The 20,628-nt window shown below is 39.6% G+C and overlaps 1 protein-coding gene across 1 annotated transcript in view; it reads right to left on the minus strand.

The window, feature by feature from the left end:
* RGSL1 (regulator of G protein signaling like 1) overlaps positions 1 to 20,628 on the minus strand; it is a 78,737-nt gene that overhangs the window by 33,844 nt on the left and 24,265 nt on the right. The window contains exons 8-10 of the mRNA XM_045983529.1: positions 15,131 to 15,193; positions 14,282 to 14,504; positions 11,439 to 11,546 (exon numbers count right to left, since the gene is read on the minus strand). Coding sequence (XP_045839485.1) covers positions 11,439 to 11,546; positions 14,282 to 14,504; positions 15,131 to 15,193 — 394 coding nt within the window. The remainder of the gene's footprint in view (positions 1 to 11,438; positions 11,547 to 14,281; positions 14,505 to 15,130; positions 15,194 to 20,628) is intronic.

The following is a 20,628-nucleotide window of genomic DNA, read 5'->3' on the forward strand; positions in this document are numbered from 1 at the left end:
CTCATATGTGCATCAAATAATAAGCGCAAAGATGTTCATCGGAGCACTAAAAAACTGAAACAACTAAAATACTCATCACGTTTGAATGAATTAAAAATGGCACATTCATATATTAGAATACTCCGCAGCATGCATTCTCGAAGGATGCTATTGTTTCCAATAGGTGAAAATTAGTTTCTGAGGGTCAGAAGTCTTACTCCTTCATACGCCACAGACATGTGGTATATCTATGGCATTAAAATTTATGTCTAAAGAGGCTCCTTGTGGGAGCAATAATGAAAAAAGATTGAGGTGAGGGTTACGCAACTGTTCTGCATTACTGAAAAAAAATCAACAGTTGCTGCATTCAACATGATAGAACTCACAAGCATAATGTTGAGTTAAAGAAGGCTGTCATGGGAGTACATACTGCATGCCTCAATTTATATAAATATCAAAAAATTATGTAAATTTAAAAAACCAGATAAAATTAAATTACCATTAACCTTGGGAAATAGGGAAGGATTAAAAATGGGGCAGTAACATAAAGGTGACCTTTGTTCAAAAGGGCAGTTGAGGATCAAACATATTCTTCCTTTTCCTATTCTTCACAATTATTAGTAGTTATTAGAAAAGAGGCAAATAAGGGCTAAGAAGAGAGAAAACGAACAGAGGCTAGGTGATTTAAAGTGGAAATTTTTAATGCCTTATTGGGAAAAATGAAAAAAAAGCCATGATGCGTTGGCTCTTCCTTCCCTTCTCTCAGGGATAACAGAGCTGAGATACTGGGGTGGGAGCATGCTACATCAGGTCACAAGATCATGTTAAGACTATTACGCTATGCACAGAATAAAGTTCTATAAACCATGTACACGGGAGTAGAGCCTGGAGAAACACACTCAGAGTAGACACAGCAGTTCTCCCTGTCACTGCAGTGATTTAACCATGCTACTGATATATCCTAAGCTTCTTCTGGGTCAAGAATACTTCAGGAGATGTTGTAGCAACTCAGATCCCATCCACCCTGTCTGAGTTGAAGCATTCATTCTCCTAACCTGCTATAAATTTTGCCTGGTGATGGTGCACAGTTGAGGACCTCAGCTGAAAGAGTTACTGCTCAACCCAGGGTAGTGAACCTTTCATAGGAGCAGTGAACCTGGCCAACATGGATTGGCAGAAGCTGGAAGACAATATACGGGAATAATGCTGGGGTGCTGGCTCCAAGGAGACAGAATAGAAACTTGGTTAAGGGAGAGTTGATTAATATGGGATTGTTCTCCTAGGATATAGGATTTAAGAGCCTGGAAAGGATCCTGGAAAGTAGTGCTACACTGCTATGCTGATTCTTAGAAGTTTGGAGAAAGCCATGGCTCATACTAAGTAGGAATTCTAGTGGCCAAAACAAACAGGCAAGGAAGATATCAAATGGCTCATAGAACTGAGCCTGCTACAGAAGATAAATTACGTAAGCCTAAAAAACCCACCAGCCAACAACGGGTCACAGAGGGGTCAATCCTTTTACTAAAGCCGAAGAGGGGGGGTGGGGGTGGGGGAGGAGTGGGAACCCCTGATGAGAGCAGCATTAGCATCACTGAGAAACTTCTTGGTGACTTTCTCTGATGACAAAACATCTATTTTGAGTAGCTTGCCTAAGCATTTTGCACTGTGACAATTTTGCTCACATGGAGTTTGGACATTTAGAAAAGGACCCAAGCTTAGGATTTTCACCCCAAGTTCCTGCTTTGCTTTTCCTGGGACATCTTTTATAATGGCCATTCAGAGTTGGATCCATGAAAAATTAGTGACAGCTGTCCCAATCTCCTTATGAAGAATAGGTGTTTGCTACTCTGCTTGTGCTCCCTCTCTTGCTCGCTGGTAACCTGGGATGTAGGAATGCCTTTCCTCTGGCTTGTTGCACCCCATTTTGAGTCTTGAAAGTAATAAATTTTGTGACTTGACATCTTCTGGGTGAGTGTATTGAAACTGTGCTTTCAATCAAAATGGTTCTAGGGTTTTCTCTTCCCAAAATGAGCTCAGATGCCAAGGGAATTACCTGCCAACCTTGTAGGGGTGGCCTGTGCCTTCTCACTCCGCAAGTAATAGTCTGCATATTCTTAGCACACAAACTCTGGGTTTTCCAGCACACATTTCTCTGTAGGCCAGGGCTAACTATGACTAAATTGCCGTCTCTGACAGCAATGGACATCAAATCCCAGAATCGTAGAGGTGAGGTGGAGGCAATTTACTGCCCAAAGTAAGGAAGATGCTAGTGTTATATGTATATATATATATAAAATATAATATATTATATATATAACATATTATACATATATTATATATAAAGTGGCAATAGAACAAGGATGGGAGCCTAGGAGGACCTGACCCTCAGAAAGCTGTGGGTATGGTTAATATAACATGGTGTTCCTGGAGGTTAAATGGATAGGCAGCCAAAAAAATTACTGCTTAATATATACAACAAAAAGACACCAAAGACAAATTACTGAGAGCACTTTCACCAACAAAAGTCACAATCGTTTCCTCAGTTTCTAAACAGGAGTCAATTTTCAGATACGGAATGCATTGACTAAAGAAAGGTCTCCATGAAGGAGAAAGGTCTCCATGAAGGAAGACCCTACAGCATTATGGAAAGCGAATTCTAATGATACTCACAGTCCCTCTCCAATGGGACCTTTGAGCATTTATTCCAGTAACTGGAAGGGAAATATCTAGTCATTTCAAGGACTATTGAACACAGGGTCCTAGTTAACACCACCTAGATCCCCAGAATGTCATCATCGACCCCAGTAGAGAAGGCCCTTATGAAGATAGGTAATAAATGGAGTCCTGGCCCAGGTATAGCTCACAAACCCATTCAGTAGTTATTTCTCCAATCCCTACATGTATACTGGAATAGAATTACTTGGTAGTTGGTAGGATCTCCACATTATTTCCTTGGTCTAAGGAGTAAGAGCTACTATGGTGAGAAAGATCAAGTGGAAGTCTCTGAAACTCTTTCCATGCCCCTACTCAAGGTGATAAAAACAGTATCACATTCTGGGGATAATAGTAGAGACTAATGCCACCCTTAAAAAACTGAAGAGATGGCTTCATATCCTAAATAATTAAGTTATGAAATCATTACTAAGGTTAGGACAAGAGAGGTGTCAGCACAAAAAGGGAGAAAAAGCCACAAGATTCCAGGTAGGGTAAGGGGACTTCCCCAAAGAAATACTGCCCTACACTGGGAACTGAAGCCCAAGATGGGTGAGGAGCATAACCGCAGGAAGGGCAACTTGGATTGGAGAATTCAGAACTCAAGCAAGATGAGGAGGACATCTACACAAAGGAGGGCCCAGCATATGGAGTTCATATGGGGTGAGAATGGTACTGACATTGGGACATAAAGGAGCAGACCAGCATGAAGTGGGAAAACTTGAACAGGGTGAGAAAGATAAGGGCACCTCGGTTGGTTGAGTGTCTGACTCTTGATTTTGGCACAGAGGCATTTCTTTAGTGTAATATAGGCTATCATACAAAAAAACCTTATTGCTAACACCATAATTAATGGTGAGAAAGTTTTTTAACTAACATCACATATAAGACAATTATGTCCTTTTACCATTCCTTTTCAACATTGTGCTGAAAGTTCTAGCAAATGCAATAAGAAAAGGAAGTAAAAGTTACACAGAGTGGAAAAGAAGAATTAAAACTTTTCTTGTTTGTATATGTATGACTATGTATGTAGAAAATCCAAAAGAATTGACAAGAAATCTTCTGGAGCTAATATGCAATTATAGTGAAGTTGCAGAATACAAGGTTAACATGCAGGTGCCAATCTTTCGTATATACTAGCAAAGAACAAATGGAATTGGAAATTAAAAACACAATGCCATTTATGTTAGCGCAACTGAGATACTTTTGTTTCCTTTAAGCATACATATAACAAAATATGTACAAAACCTATATGAGGAATTACAAACCTCTATTGAACTAATTCAACAAAGAATAAAATAAATGGGGAGGTTTTCCCTGTTCATAGATAGGAAGACTCAGTATTGTCAAAATGTGAGTTATTCCCAACTTGATTCATGGAGTTATATTTACACTATACTGTAGTTTGTTTAGTTTACTAAGAAACATGTTATTGGTAAAAAATACTAACCATCATTAAAGCTTCCAGTGAGTTGTGACCCTGGTAGAGGGTCTTGCCTTAATGTTGATGGCTGGTAACTGATCAAGGTGGTGGTTGCTTAAGGTTAGGGTGACTGTGGAAACTTCTTAAAATAAGACAATGACGTTTGCCACATTAATTGACTCTTCCTTTCGCAAAAAATTTCTCTGTATGTATGATGCTGTTTGATAGCATTTTGCCCACAGAACTAATTTCAAAATTGGAGTTGATCCTCTCAAACCCTGATACTGCTTTATCAACTAAAATATATGTAATATCCCAAATTTATGCAATATTCTAAATTCCTTGTTGTCATTTCAACAATCTTCATAGCATCTTTGTCAGAAGTAGATTCCAGCTCAATAAACCACTTTCTTTGCTCCTTCGTAAGAAGCAACTCTTCATCCACTCAAGTTTTATCATGAGATTGCCACAATTCAGTCCCATCTTTAGGTGTCCTTTCTAGTTCTAGTTTTCTTGCTATTTCTACCACATATGCAGTTATTTCCTCCGCTGAAGTCTTGAACACTTCAAAGTCATCAATGGAAATTGGAGTCAACTTCTACAAAACTCCGGCTAATGTTGATATTTGGAACTCTTCCCATGAAATTTTTTTAAAGATATTCATTTGGGAGACAGAGAGACAGTGTGAGTGAGAGAGGCAGAGGGAGAAGGAGAAGGAGACTCTCCACTGAGCAGGGAGCCCAACTTGGGGCTCTATCCCGGACCCAGAGATCCTGACCTGAGCCGAAGGCAGATGCTCAACACCTGAGCCACCCAGGTGCCCCAAATCATGAATATTATTAATGACATCCAGAGGGAATCCTTTCCTGAAGTTTTTCAACTTCTTTTGCCCAAATTCATTAGAGGAATCACTATGTATGGCAGCTATAGCCTTAAGAAATGTATTCCTTAAATAATAAGACTTGAAAGTCAAAATTACTACTTGACCCATGGGCTGCAGAATGAATGTTGTGTTAGCAGGCATAAAAATAGCATTAATCTTGGGGCACCTGGGTGTCTCAGTGGGTTAAGCCTTGCCTTCGGCTCAGGTCGTGATCTCAGGGTCCTGGGATCGAGCCCTGCATCGGGCTCTCCGCTCAGCGGGGAGCCTGCCTCCCCCCTCTCTCTGCCTGCCTGCTTGTGATCTTTCACTTTCTCTCTGTCAAATAAATAAATAAAATCTAAAAAAAAAAGATTTAAAAAAAATAGCATTAATCTTGTACATCTCCATCAGAGCTATTGGGTGACCAGGTGCATTGTCAATGAGCAGTAATATTTTGAAAGGAATCGGGGCACCTGGGTGGCTCAATGGGTTAAGCATCTGCCTTCAGCTCAGGTCATGAACTCAGGGTCCTGGGATCGAGTCCCACATCGGGCTCTCTGCTCGGTGGGGGGCCTGCTTCCCCCACTCTCTCTGCCTGCCTCTCTGCCTACTTGTGATCTCTCTCTCTGTCAAATAAATAAATACAATCTTAAAAAAATTTGTTTAAAAAAATATTTTGAAAGGAATCTTTTTCCAAGCAATAGGTCTCAACAGTGGGCTTAAAATATTTGGCAAACCATGTTATAAACAGATGTGCCGTCATCCAGGCTTTGTTGTTCTGTTTATGGAGCGTAAGCAAGTAGATTTAGTATAATGCTTAAGGACCCCACACTTCAAGATAATAAAGGTAAATGAACATCGGTTTCAGCTTAAAGTCACCAGCTTCATTATACCCTAACAAGAGAGTTAGCCTGTTTGTTGAAGCTTTGAAGGCACGCCTTGACTTCTCTCCAACCATGAAAAATTGTAAATGGCGTCTTCTTCCAACCATGAAAAATTGTAAATGGCGTCTTCTTCCAGTATGAAACTGTTTTGTCTACATTGAAAATCTGTTGTTTAGTGTAGCGACCTTCATGAATTATCTTGGCTACACTGGATATCTTGCAGAAGTTTCTACATCAACACTAGCTGCTTTACTTTGTACTTTTACGTTATGGAGATGGTTTCTTCCCTTAAACCTCATGAACCAACCTCTATTAGCTTCAAACTTGTCTTTGCAGCTTCTTCACCTCCCTCAGCCTTTATAGAATTGAAGAGACCTAGGACCTTGCTCTGTGTTAGGCTTTGGCTTAAGGAAAGGCTATGTCTGGTTTGATCTTCTATCCAGACCATTAACATTTTCCGTATCAGCAATAAAGCTGTTTTGCCTTCTTACCATTCATGTATTCACTGGAGGGTCACGTTCAATTTCCATCAAGAATTTTTCCTTTGCATTCACAACTTGTGTAACTGTTTGGTGCAAGAGGCCTAGCTTTCATCCTATCTCAGCTTTTCACATGCCTTCCTCACTAAGCTTAATCATTTCTAACTTTTGATTTAAAGTGAAAGATGTGTAATACTTCTTTTCACTCAGACACCTAGAGGCCATTGTAGGGTTATTAATAGCCTAATTTCAATACTGTTGTGCCTCAGGGAAGAGGGAGGCCCAAGGAGAGGGAATGGCCAATCATCGGCCTCGTCAGAATACACACAAATTTCATCAGTTAGGTTTGTTATTTTATATAGGTGAAGTTTGTGGCACCCCAAAACACTTACAATAGTAACATCAAAGATCACTGATCACGGATCATCATAACAAATAAAATAATAAAAATGTTTCAAATATTTGAGGAATTACCAAAATGTGACACAGATGCACAAAGTGAGCAAATGCTTTTGGAAAAGTGGCACCAAAAGACTTGCTCGAGATAGGGTCGCCATAAACTTTCAGTATGTAAAAATGCAACATCTGCAAAGCATAGTAAAATGAAATGCAATAAAATGAGTTACACCTGTGTTGAAAAACTGACTCTGAAGTTTCTGTCGGTAGGCAAAAGACCCGGAATCGCCAACGCAATAGTGAAGGAAAAAAGCAGTTGGAAGACTAGCTGACTTCAGGACTTACTATAAAACAACGAAAACAACCTACTGTAAAGCAACAATAATCAAGACAATGTGATCTTGGTGAAAGAACAGACACACAGATCAATGGGACAGAATAGAGAGCCCAGAAATAGGCCCACATGAATATAGACAGCTGGTATTTGACAAAAGAACAAAGGCAATCGAGTACAACAAAGATAGCCTTTTCCTTTCTTTCTTTTTTCTTTTTAGATTTTTATTTATTTATTGGAGAAAGAGAGAGGGCACCAAGGGAGAGGCAGACTCCCCACTGAACAGAGAGCCTGATGTGGGCCTTGATCCCAGGACCCTAGGATCATGATGTGAGCTGAAGGCAGATGCTTAACAACTGAGCCACCCAGGTACCCCAAAGACAGTCTTTTCATCTTTTCAACAAATGGTGCAGAAACTATTTGACATCCATATGCAAAAAAAAAAAAACAAAAACAAAAAAACAAAAAAACAAAAAAAAAAGAAAGAAAGAAAAAAAAATCAATGTGGACAGAGACCTTATGCCTTTCACAAAAATAACTCAAAGTGGATCATAGACCCAAATGTAAAATGCAAAACTATTAGACTCCTAGAAGATAACATAGGAAACATTTAGATAATTTTGGATTTGGCAATGACTTTTTAGATATAACAGCAAAGGGACAATCCATGAAAAAAAGAATTGATAAGCTGTACTTTATTTAAAATAAATATTCTGCTCTATGAAAGACAATTAGAAGACTAGAGAAAGGGAGAAAATAGTTGCAAAAGACATATGTGATGAAGAACTGTTTTTCCAAAATATACAAAGAACTCAAGTCTCAACAATAAGAAAACAAATAAGCTGACTAAAAAATGGACCAAACATCTCAACAGACACTTTGGTGGCAAAGGAGTATACAGATAGAAAACAGCATTTTAAAGAATACTTATTTATTTCAGAGAGAGAAAGAGATAGACTGCACAACTGGGAGGGGTGAAGGGAGTGAGAATCTGAAGCAGATTCTGCGCTGAGTGTCAACTCAACCCAGGGTTTGACCCCATGAGCCAGAGATCATAACCTGAGCTGAAACCAAGAGCTTGATGTCTGACTGTGCCACCCAGGTACCCTGAAAATAGCATTTAAAAAGAACCTTCACACTGTATATCATTAGGAAAAAGAAAATTAAGCAATAATGAGATACTACTACACATCTATTAGAATGGGCCAAATCTGCAACAGAAATTCTCATTACTGGTAGGAAAGCAAAATTGTACAACCACTTTGGAAGACATTCCAAAGACACTTTGGAAGAAGTCTGGCACTTCTTTATAAAACTGAACCTGCTGGGGCACCTAGGAGGCTCGGTCACTTAAGTGTCTGCCTTCAGCTTGGGTCGTGACCTCGGGGTCCTGGGATGAGGCCTGCATCCAGATCCCTGCTCAGTGGGAGGCCTGCTTCTCCCTCTCCCACTCCCCCTGCTTGTGTTCCCTCTCTCGCTGTGTATCTTTCTGTCAAATAAATAAAATCCTAAACAAAACAAAACAAAACAAAACAAAACAAAACAAAAAACGAACCTATTATCATGAGACCCAGCCATTGTGCTTCTTAGTATTTACCCAATAAAAACTTATGACTGCACAGAAACCTGCACATGGTTGTTTATAGCAGCTCTATTAGTAACCGTCCAAACTCGAAAGCAATCAAGATGTCCTTCAGTAGGTGAATGGATAAAAAAATGCTGGTACATTAAACCAATGAAATACTATTTAGTGCTAAAAAGGAATAAACTATCAAGGCAAAATTATACATGGAGGAAGCTTAAATGTCTACTACAAATTCTAAGAAGACAATCGAGAGCTATCTAGTATAGGATTTCAAATGATATGATATTTTAAAAAAGGCAAAACTATGGAGGTAGTGAAAAGATCCATGGTTGCTAGGGGTTGGCAGTATGGAGAGAGATGAATAGGTAGAGCTTATTAGGACTTTTAGGGCACAGAGACTTTTTAGGGCCATGAAAATACTTTGTATGATGTGATAATGATGGGTCCATGTCATTATACATTTGTCCAAACTCAAAGATAGTATGTACCAAGAGGAAACCCTATGGTAAACTATGGGTTTGGGCAATTATCACGTGTTGATATAGGTTCATCAATTGTAGCAGAGGCAGCATTCTGGTGGGGGATGTTGATGATGGGAGAGGTGCTGCAAGTCTTGGAGCATGGGGTATATAGGAAATCTCTGTACTTCCCTCATAATTTTTTTTGTGAATCTAAAACTACTCTAAACAAAGCCTTAAAAAAAAAAGAATACTGGGAGAAAGGAAGACACATGTGGATGAAATCTACAGGAGTAAGCGTGAAGAACAAAAGTTTTTGCATTGTATCTTAAAGCTCACTCATAAACCACTGTGAAGTAGGGCATTAAATAACCAAGTAGACAAAATGACTTGGATGATTGATTTCGGCAATTCTCTGCCATAATCCACCAGTGTTGGCACAATGAACTCGTGAACAGAGTGGCTAGGTGGGTACTAGACTACTAGGGATGGAAGTTGTATGTGTACCCAATGGCATGAGCCCTATACTCACCAAGGCTGGTTTAGTTACCCCTGCTGCCAAATGTTCAACTTGTCAGTGACAGGGACAAAATGCCAAGGCCACATACTTCAATAACTCCCAGAGAAAGTTGACAAATTAATGACATTGGATCACTTCTACTCTGGAAAGGCCATCAGTTCATCTTGCTTGGAAGTGACAAGGATTCCCTTCCTGTAAAGCCTCAGTTGCTATCAGGGGGCTCACAAGATCCTGGAACGAGATCCCATGTAATGTTTCCTTTGACCGAGGGATACACTTACAGCCCAGGAGGTTGGCAATGGACATACGACGATGGGATCCACTAGGTCTATCAACTGTGAGAGGTGTTGGCCTGGTAGAGCAATGGAGCCATTTCTTGAAGGTGCAGCTGCGAAACCAGCTTGATTATGATCTTGGGACATGGGACATGGGACATCATCCTTCAGGTTAAACTGTCCCATACACATGGGACAAAGGATAAAAGTAGGAGTGATCCATTTAACATCAGTATCAATGACTTCCTTAGGGAAATTTCTAATCCTTACAACTTTAGGTTCTGTGGGTCTAGACCAGTGCTGTCCAGTAGAAATGTAACATGAATCACATACATAATTTTAAATTTTCTAGTAGTCACATTGAAAAAGATAAAATAAAAAGGATGAAATTAATTTAAATAATATGTATTTGTCACACAGCAGGGGCAATGGAGAATTCATTTGGCACTCTTGGTATTCTGCTGCCTAATTCTGATGATAAATTGTCAAGTGCAGTAACTATAGCCTGAGAAGTGATAAATACCAGGGAGCTCAGTTCTAGCAAGACAGTCTACATCATCCTCTCAGTTAAGTCCCTCAAGACCAGCAGAGACACTAGCTGAAAATAAAGGAACTCCAGGATGGGTAGAAAGGAGGGTGAAGAGGAGTATTCATCATGGTCTCCAGATGAGCTATAGGAGTGTGAGTCAGCCCTTCCAGTCTGAGTTCCCCAGGGAAGAAAAAAAAAACAAAACAGAAAACAAAAAACAACAAAACTAACCAGAAGTTATTGGGGTAGCTACTCCAAGATGGAGTGAAATTTCCATACAAAGAAATTCAACAGGGTGCTGTGGTGCACAGCTGATGCATAGCTCATATCCTTGTTTTAGGACCAAATCACTCATGCTCAGCTGCCTGGGACTGTTGGCTACAGACGGCTCGTCCCTGAGACCCCCTCTGGGCATTACCTCAGCCAAAGGGTGCTGCATGACCCAAGATTATATCTTCCCTACAAGCAGCCAAATCCCTTATGAGTCAATGTAAAAAACAAAACAAAACAAAACCCAAAAAAATCCTTTGTCTCAGTGAGGCACAACTTGGAAAGGCCATCCTAGCTTTAGAGTTTCTTCTATGGGACCGGCTGAGGTCTGCTGTAACACCTGACCAGCATCTACGTCTGCCAATGCTGCTTTCCTTATTTCTTGAAAGGGGTTATTAGTAAGAACACACACCAACAAACCTCCTTCCACACACCTCTGACTCTAAGAAACTTGGCAGAAGATGAATCTGCATTATGAAGTCCCAGAAGAACTAGGTGAGAAGGTAGGAATGAACAATTTTCATCACCATTCTCATTCATTTATAATTGCCTGTCAGTTTCATGATGCCCTTCTGTGGCCATGTAGGAGAAAAAAAAAAAAGATGTGGCAATTCTCCCCTGATCATCCTTCATTCAAAAGAAGCATGGTTCCTCTCTTGGCGTATGCCTCTTGCAGTTGGAGAGACTCTTACCTGATTGTTTCAAATGTCTCTCTGAGTTGTAAACACTTACCTACTTTAGGTGCTTTTTCACAATATATTCTGTAGTCATCGCTGATCTTCTGTATGGCCACCTTTGGAAACTTATAGCAGAGTTCCTCAAAGGACATTTTCCTGATGTCTACCAAGTAGGGGAAAAAAGGGATAGAGCCTGGTTGTCCACTCTGGTTCAAGGATTCATACGCTTTTACTGACAGTATTACCTTTAAAATGTTATTTAAGGAAGACAATAATGTTTTAATAAAATGTTTACACAAGGAATATAAGTTCCTCAGGGAACTTATAGAAGGAAATATAGCCTTCCCTCCTCTCCAGAATGGGAGGATTCTGTGCTTCTTGGGGACACCTGACCCATGGAGATTTTTCTGCCTGAGGGATACTAGGGTAACTGAGATACGATTTTGAAAGTGGTACTAATTTTTAACACATATACAGGAAGTAATTTATTCAAATGAATACTGACTCCCTCAAAGTAGCCATCTGTTATGGGAAGGAATTGCAACTATATTTCAAACATTCTGCTATTGCTTCAAAGAATTTGATACACTTAGGGATAATATATGGCAAATAACATGCTAGGAACTTTCTCTCTTGCTTGGCTCTGTCTTTGGGAATTACTTTCAGAATTATAGCTCATATATGTAAATATCATTAATAGTTGCAAATCATTGTCCTTTGAGAACGAATCATTTTTTCTAGAAATAGCCATAAATTATTTCTAGCTATACATAGTTGATTGAGAGAGAATATGTTTTTGCATCCAAAATAAGATGAGACAGGAAAGCTGAGACATCAAGGGAAGTTTTAGTCATGTACTGAACAATAGAAACAGATTAGCAGCACCTTGCCTCCTACCTAGGTGAAAACACTCAATCGTGTTGAGTTCTGGGGTTTAAAGTAAGTCTAATTGCACACAGTTCTTCAGAAACTCTCCCGAGGCAGTTTCGTACTTTCTGAAGATTATACTGGTGGGAGTCTAGAAGGAAGGATGGGGTGTGGACCCGCAAATGTCAGCATTGTCATTGTTATCATTATCATCTCTCAGCCAGGGGAATCCGCTGTAAGTTGTTAAGAGCAGTAGATCATTCCTGCAATAGATCCAGTTTTCTCGTCCTGGACCAAACCCTCACTTGCTAAGCAACCTTGACCAAGTCTTTCCACTTCTCAGAGACTCGTTTTCTCCATATGAAAGCTGAGGGTATTCTAGCTCTGATGTGCTGTGAGTTTATGGTATACCCTGACTGGATCAGCCCACCTGGGAGTCAGGACCCTGGGTTGGGCAAATATACAGGAGGACCTTTATCAGGTCATACTTGCATTTCCAAAAAGCAGTGGTGGAGGAAGTAATGATGTGCGCTGAGGGAAGGAAGAAGCATCTTCACGGAGAGTGGTTCCCACTCTTCCTGGCCATCCCTGGCACTCCAAGACCACCAAAGCCATGCCTATTGCCAAGTATGTGTGCAGTCAAATTTACCAGCCATCCTTTCTTCCACTTTTCTCTTGATTTCTGGAACAGGTTCTGGCATGTTTGGTATTTAGAGAGAAGGTGATATTCTGATATGAAACACAGGGTTTGTTCATGCTAGATTTAATAACTCATGCCCAAGCATGGCTATGGGAGGCAAGCATTCAAGGCATCTTGTTTTGTATATGGAGTGCACATCAAAGTTTTTAAAAAGCTGAATGTTTTTTAGTATAATCTAACAAGTACTTACTGAGCACCAGCTTGCTCTGTAAAGGCATTGCCTCGAATCCCCTCAACAATCCTACCAAGTTGGGGCCATTATCCCCATTCCACAGCTGAGGAAATGAGGCTCAAAGAGATGAAGTAACTCTCCCAGGCTCACTGAGCAAGGGAGCAGTGAAACTGAATTTTTGAAGCTTTGGCTTATTCCTCTTCTGTATTTTTAAAAGTGCAGGTCATGACTCAATAAAGTCGAAAAATTGTCATTGCCAGCTTTTCCAAAATGAAAGAGAATAAAATAGAATAGAGAAACGAGAGGAAATCACATTATACAGTAAGGGTAACTATTGCTTTGTGAAAATGCTTTTCCACATATACACACACACATATACACAAGTACATCTTCCCCGATGTCTAATGTGTTTATTGTGGATTGTAGTACTGTAGTGCTCTGACTGCCTCAGCATAGAGAATGAAAGCAGTTTGTTCAATTTAGATATTAGTGGCTGACATTATTGAACTTTAACTATTGCCAAACATTGTGGTAATAGGTTTCATAGGTGACCTTGGAGCTTCTTCAAAACAAACAACAAACCTATCACGATTAGCCCCATTTTAATGATGAGAAAACTGGGGCTTACAGAGAGGTTGAATACTTTGCTCAAGTTTACAGTCACTAGCAGACCTAGGATATAACCCTGTCCTCTGGGACAGCACAGTCTTGCACTCCTAACCACTCCTTCTCTGCTGCCTGAGTGAGCTGCTGTGTTCTGTTGGGAAAGAGGAGTAGCTATTAAAAATACATTCTATTCTATACTTTGGACCTGACTCTGGAGGAGGGGTGGTAAGGTAGAATAGGCTTATCAGATGAACAACAAGGAATTATTCTGTAACTAAGGTGATGCTTTGATGGGCATGAGTCTGACCAAACTTAAATAGCCAGTCAGTCAGACCTTGGCTCGGCCACTTACTGTGTGACCTTGGGAAGGTCATTTAACCTCTCCGTTACTCAGTTACTCAGGACTTACCTCATAGGTTATTTTGAAGATCAAATGAGGTAATCTTTGCATTGCACAGTGTTGACGTGCAGTAAATCATCACTAAATGTTGAATAGTAATATTTCCCAGTTGCCTATATGTTAGGGTCAAAAAATTATGGTGACTGCCCTTACCTGCTTGGAACACTGGAGACTTTAGTTCTACCAGGAGAGACCCGCCTTGTTTCAGGTCCTCAGTTGCTATCTTTTGCCACTGCAGAGAGTCCATTTCCTCCATGTTAGCCAAACCCTGGCTTAACTCCAGGGATTCCTCACACCTCTTATAAAGAAGAATGTTCTCTTCTTTACTTATAGATCCCTTTTTATGCCATCTGCTGCTGATGAACTTGGCCTGAGTCTAGGAGAATGGGATGGGGTCAAAGAGCATTTGCTATAGGAAATGGACCAGAAGCAAGATTTTTGTAACCACTCAGTCCTCCTGTGCTTCCTTGTCACGTGGACTTAGGCTGACTGCTTTTCTTAAGAACCACTGCTCCTGGGGCACCTGGGTGGCTCAGTGGATTGAGCCGCTGCCTTCGGCTCGGGTCATGATCTCAGGGTCCTGGGATCGAGCCCCGCATCGGGTTCTCTGCTCCGCGGGGAGCCTGCTTCCTCCTCTCTCTCTGCCTGCCTCTCTGCCTACTTGTGGTCTCTCTGTCAAATAAATAAATAAAATCTTTAAAAAAAAAAAAAAAAAAAAGAACCACTGCTCCTTGACCCACCAACCCCCACCCTCTTCTAATCAAACTCGTATCTATAAGGGAGGAGTTCTATATGGACGTGACTTCTTCACAACCAGCTACTGTACTTAGTCTTTTTCCTTGAGGTTTGTGTTTAGAGTATCGGGGGCCATGTCAATGCCCAGTGGCCTCTAGGAAAAATAAAAATTTCATTTACTCTGACAAATAAGTCTTCTAAGAGAGCAGTTACTCCTTTTTCTTCCCACAACCTCATGATTCCTCCCCAGCTCAAAGTCCCTCCTACTGTGAAAATGAGAAACCAGTGGTCCTCTTCCTCCAGGAATTCATCATACCAGGAGCTGAGCATCTGAAATCCAAACAGGATATAAGCGCTATGAGGTGATGCTCAGTTTGCCGCATCTCTTGTGCTAGTGTTTGTGTGGGAGAAGAGCAGGCTGCAGGTTCTGGATTCTCTACTTTGGAGATAAAATGGAACAGCAAGCATTAGCCATAACCAACCAGGAAGCAACCTCTGTCTCCCTGAAAATGGCAGCTTGCGCAGTCTCTCTCTGAATCTCAGAGAACGGTAATTGATATTTACCTAAGGAAGGAATAACAACTTACTGAAGGACAACTACTTGACATCTTCCTACTTCCTTGTTCTTTTCTAAATAAAGTACCATCTCATTTGATCCTCAAAATGGCCCTGAAAACCAAAGATCTTTTCTGCAGTGACTTCTCTCAAGATTTCCCACTTGAAGACCTTACCCATTTGTGAAGGGTATTTCACTACATTAGAACAAACAAAAACCAATAATAACAACAAAAACACCTAAGAGTTAGGGCACAGCTAGGTTTATTTGTCTGTACTCTCACCTTTGTTCACCCATTTATTTGACAAATAGTTTCTGAGGGCCTCCTATCTGCCAGGTACTATGCAAATGGCTGGGAATATATGGATGATATGTTATGAAACTTGTTCTCAAGGAGTGCACCTTCTGGCATGATGAACAGCACAGGATAGCACATGCTACAGTACAAGGGTGAAGAAAGTCCTCTGGGAGCAGAGTTCAGGAAATTCAGAAAGAATTCGGAAAGGCAAGGAAATTTTAACCAGAATTTGCATTTTGCAGGATAAGTAGGAGCTCACCATATGGAAGTTGAGTAAAGGGCATTCCAGGCAGTAGGAAGAACTTAAGCAAAGGCACAGAGATGGGCAAGGACAGTTTGGGAATGATGAGTACTCCAACATGGGTGAGCTGTAGCATTCTGCAGAGAGCACAGTGGTGGGGTGGTAGCAAGAGATGAGGCAGTGAAGGTTTGGTTGGGACTATCCATGAAGGACTTGGATGCCTTGGTATGTAGTCTAGACATGAGTTTGCTGGGAATGAGTCAACAGTAATTTTTAAGGAATGTAAGATTGTTTCCACAAACCACCTAAGTCATACTGCCAAAAGGTGAGTGAGTCAAAGAGTATGAGTTTTAGTAACTTCATAGATCTCCTGGGCTCCTGGGGAACTGGAGTGAAGTATATTCCTGAGAAAATTCAGCTCAGTGATTGAATATTAGCAATATATAATGTAATATGATGTGACTGACCAGAGGATAATCTCTAAATATATATATTAAATATGAATAATAAATAAATGTGTGACATGAGTACCCTACTAATGTTCCTTCTAGCTTAAAAGATTTATGACTCTAATAACTAGTGAATAAGTGATCTAATTGGTATCTTAACCAATAATGCTTAATAAAGCATTTCTCATTAGAAGAAAGAGTTGCAGCAAAATATAGTAATAAATAATAAATATAATAAAGCAATATCTAAACTTATACTTACTTTTTAAAATTTGACTTATGAAAAATGTCAATGGTATTTTCATAGGGATTTCATTGAATATGTAGATTGCTCTGGGTAACATAGATATTTTAACAATATTCTTCCTATCCATGAGCATGGAATGTTTTTACGGTTCTTTGTGTCTTCCTCAATTTCTTTCATAAGTGTTCTGTTGTTTTTAGAGTATAGATCCTTTACTTCTTTGGTTAGGTTTATTCCTAGGTACCTTATGGTTTTTGGTGCAATTGTAAATGGGATTGATTCCTTAATTTCTCTTTCTTATGTCTCATTGTTAGTGTATAGAAATGCAACTGAGCTGGAACAAATAATCTTAAAATTTGTATGGAACTAGAAAAGACCCTAAATAGCCTGAGGAGGGTTGAAAAAGAAAACCAAAGCTGGTGGCATCAAAATGCTGGACTTCAAGCTATATTACAAAGCTGTAATCATCAAGAGAGTATGGTACTGGCAGGAAAACAGACAAATGAATCAAAGTAACAGAATAGAGAACCCAGAAATGGACACTCCAACTCTACGGTCAACTAATATTTGATGAAGAAATAAAAAATATCCAATGGAAAAAGGACAGTCTCTTCAATAAAGGGTGCTGGGAAAATTAAAGAGCTACCTGTAGAAGAATGAGACGACCATTTTCTTACATCTTACACAAAGATAAACTCAAAATGGATGAAAGGCCTAAATGTGAGACAGGAATCCATCAAAATCCTACAGGAGAACACAGGCAATAACCTCTTTGACCCTGGCTGCAACAGCTTCTTGCTAGACATCTCCAAAGGCAAGGGAAATAAAAGCAAAAATGAACTATTGGGACTTCATCAAGATAAAAAGCTTCTGCACAGCAAAGGAAATAGTTGACAAAACCAAAAGACAGGTGACAGAATGGGAGAAGATATTTACAAATGACATATTGGATAAACGGCTAGTATCCAAAATCTCTAAAGAACTTAGCAAACTCAACACCCAAAAAACAAAGAATCCAGTCAGGAAATGGGCAGAGGACATGAACAGACATTTCTGCAAAGAAGACATACAAATGGTCAACAGACACATGAGAAAATGCTCCACATCACTTGGTATCAGGGAAATACACATCAAAACCACAATGAGATATCACCTCACACCTGTCAGAATAACTAAAATTAATAAGGCAGGAAACAACAAATATTGGTGAGGATGCAAAGAAAAGGGAAATCTCTTACACTCTTGGTGGGACTGCAAGCTGGTGCAGCCACTCTGGAAAACAGTATGGAGATATTTCAAGAAGTGAAAAATGGAGGTTTATTTGCACTAATGACTTGTTGAACACTACATTAAAAGCTAATTATGTACTCTATGTTGGATAATTGAACATAATAATAATAAAAAAATCTAAAAAAAAAAACCCCTTAAAAAAATAGAACTACCCTATGACCCAGCAATTGCACTGCTAGGTGTTTACCCAAAGGATACAAATGTGGTGATCTGAAGGGGCACCTGCACCTCAGTTTTTATAGCAGCAATATTCACAAAAGCTAAACTGTGGAAAGAGCTGAGATGTCCATCGACAGATGAATGGAGAAAGATGTGGTGTATAAATACAATGGAATATTACTCAGTCATCAGAAAGGATGAATACTTAATATTTACATTGACATGGATGGGATTAAAGGGTATTATGTGAAGTAAGTCAGAGAAAGACAATTAGCATATGATTATAAGTAAGGATTATATGTGCATTATATGCACACTCACACAGAGTGTATGTATGTACATATGTATGTTAGAATGGATGGTTGGATCTGGATGATATGTGCTAAGGAGAAAAACAAAGTGGGGATGAGATGAAATTTTATATGAAGTGGGTAAGGAAGGCCTTGCTGAGAGGACTTGAGCAAACAGCTGAAGTGGGGGAGGAAGCAAGCTGTGTGAGCATCTGCACTTTTTCACTCATATGTGGAATATAAGAAACAGTGCAGAGGATCATAGGGGGAAGGGAGGAAAAACTGAATAGGAAGTCATTAGGGAGAGAGAAAAACAGTGAGAAACTCTTCACTATAGGAAACAAACTAAGCGTTGCTAGAGGAAGGGTGGGGGGATGGGGTAACTGGGTGATGGGCATTAAGGAGGGCATGTGATGTGATGAGTAAGGGGTGTTATATAATGAATTATTGAATATTACATCTGAAACTAATGATGTACTATATGTTGGCTAATTGAATCTAAATAAAATTTATTTTATTTTTATTTACCTACTATTTTTAATATATATGTACTTTTTCTATAATTGTTTTTTTAATTATGTTATGTTAGTCACCATATAGTACATCATTAGTTTTTGATGTACTGTTCCATGATTCATTATTTGTTTATAACACCATGAACACATGTTCTTAATACCTGTCACGGGGCTACCACATCCCCCGACCTCCCCTCCCCTCTGAAACCCTCAGATTGTTTCGTGGAGCCCATAGTCTCTCATGGTTCGTCTCCCCTTCTGATTTCCCCCCACTTCAGTTTTCCCTTCCTTCCCCTAATGTCCTCCATACTGTTCCTTATGTTGAGAAAGGGGAACCCTCTTACACTGTTGGTGGGAATTCAAGTTGGTACAGCCATTTTGGAAAACAGTATAGAGGTTCCTCAAAAAGTTAAAAACAGAGCTACCCAATGACCCAGCAATTGCACTACTATGTATTTACCCCAAAGATACAGATGTAGTGAAAAGAAGGGGAATATGCACTCCAATGTTCATAGCAGCAATGTCCACAATAGCCATTCTGTGGAAGGAGCCAAGATGCCCTCCAACAGATAAATGGATAAAGATGTGGTTCATATATATAATGGAATATTACTCAGCCATTGCAAAGGATGCATTCCCACCATTTGCATCAACATGGATGGAATTGGAGAGGATTATGCTAAGTGAAATAAGTCAAGCAGAGAAAGACAATTATATGGTTTCACCCTATAATTGTTTTTCATTAAACTATATTAGGGTTTCCTTCAAAGTTCAGTTTGCCCATCACTTGGTAAACTCTCCTGCCCTATCCTGAGAGCAGTGCATGAAAGGCCAGATAGTAAATATGTTCCAGTGTCTGTGGAACTCCTTACTCCTGCCATCTTCATACCTTCTCTCAATCCTCCCCTCTTTGGTTAGAACCCAAGGCAATTTTTAAGCTGATGCGCTGTCCTCCAGGTTCACGCCTACTTCTCTCTACCCATTTCCTTTTATGGTATAGTATTCTCAGTGTATCTATAAACTTATTAAATCCACAAATACAATGACAAAATATGATTTTGTCCCATTTCTCATTTTATATATGAGGCAAAGAGACCTAGGGAAATTCAAGAATTATACTTTGGGTTTGTTCAAGATCACATAGCCAAACAGTGACACAGTCAGAACTTTACAAACTTTCCCCCTACTCCACATAGATGTGTTTCCACATTGGTGAGTCAGAAGTCAGGAAATGGACATATCAGTGGACATACTATAATTACCATTCACAAAGGTTGACTGGATAATTGGAGGATGATTGAAGAGATGGATGAAAATCAGAGTTCTCACAGAATCTAGTTGTCTCAAAAAAGAAAAGAAAAAGGAAAAAGAAAAAAAAGAATCTAGTTGTTTCCAATCAGAAAAGAGCTCTGGGGAAGGCCAAAAGGGGGCCATTGCTAACTGCGATTGATCAGTTCAAAAGACATCTATTGAGCCTGAATGTCTATTAGCACTATCAAGCACTGAATACTATACTCCCCCAGGTAGTGTTCCAAATGCTGGTGAGACAGTACTGACAAAACAATGAAAATCCCAGACCTCATAGGGAGAAATAAGCAAAGTAAGTTAAATAAATAAATATATACACACACACATACATACATAGACATATGTATATATATATATACACATATATGTATTATGCATCTACCTGAAACATAATACAAGTGTATGTGTATATAAT

Source organism: Meles meles, chromosome 17 (assembly GCF_922984935.1).
Source record: "Meles meles chromosome 17, mMelMel3.1 paternal haplotype, whole genome shotgun sequence".
NCBI classification, from domain to species: domain Eukaryota; kingdom Metazoa; phylum Chordata; class Mammalia; order Carnivora; family Mustelidae; genus Meles; species Meles meles.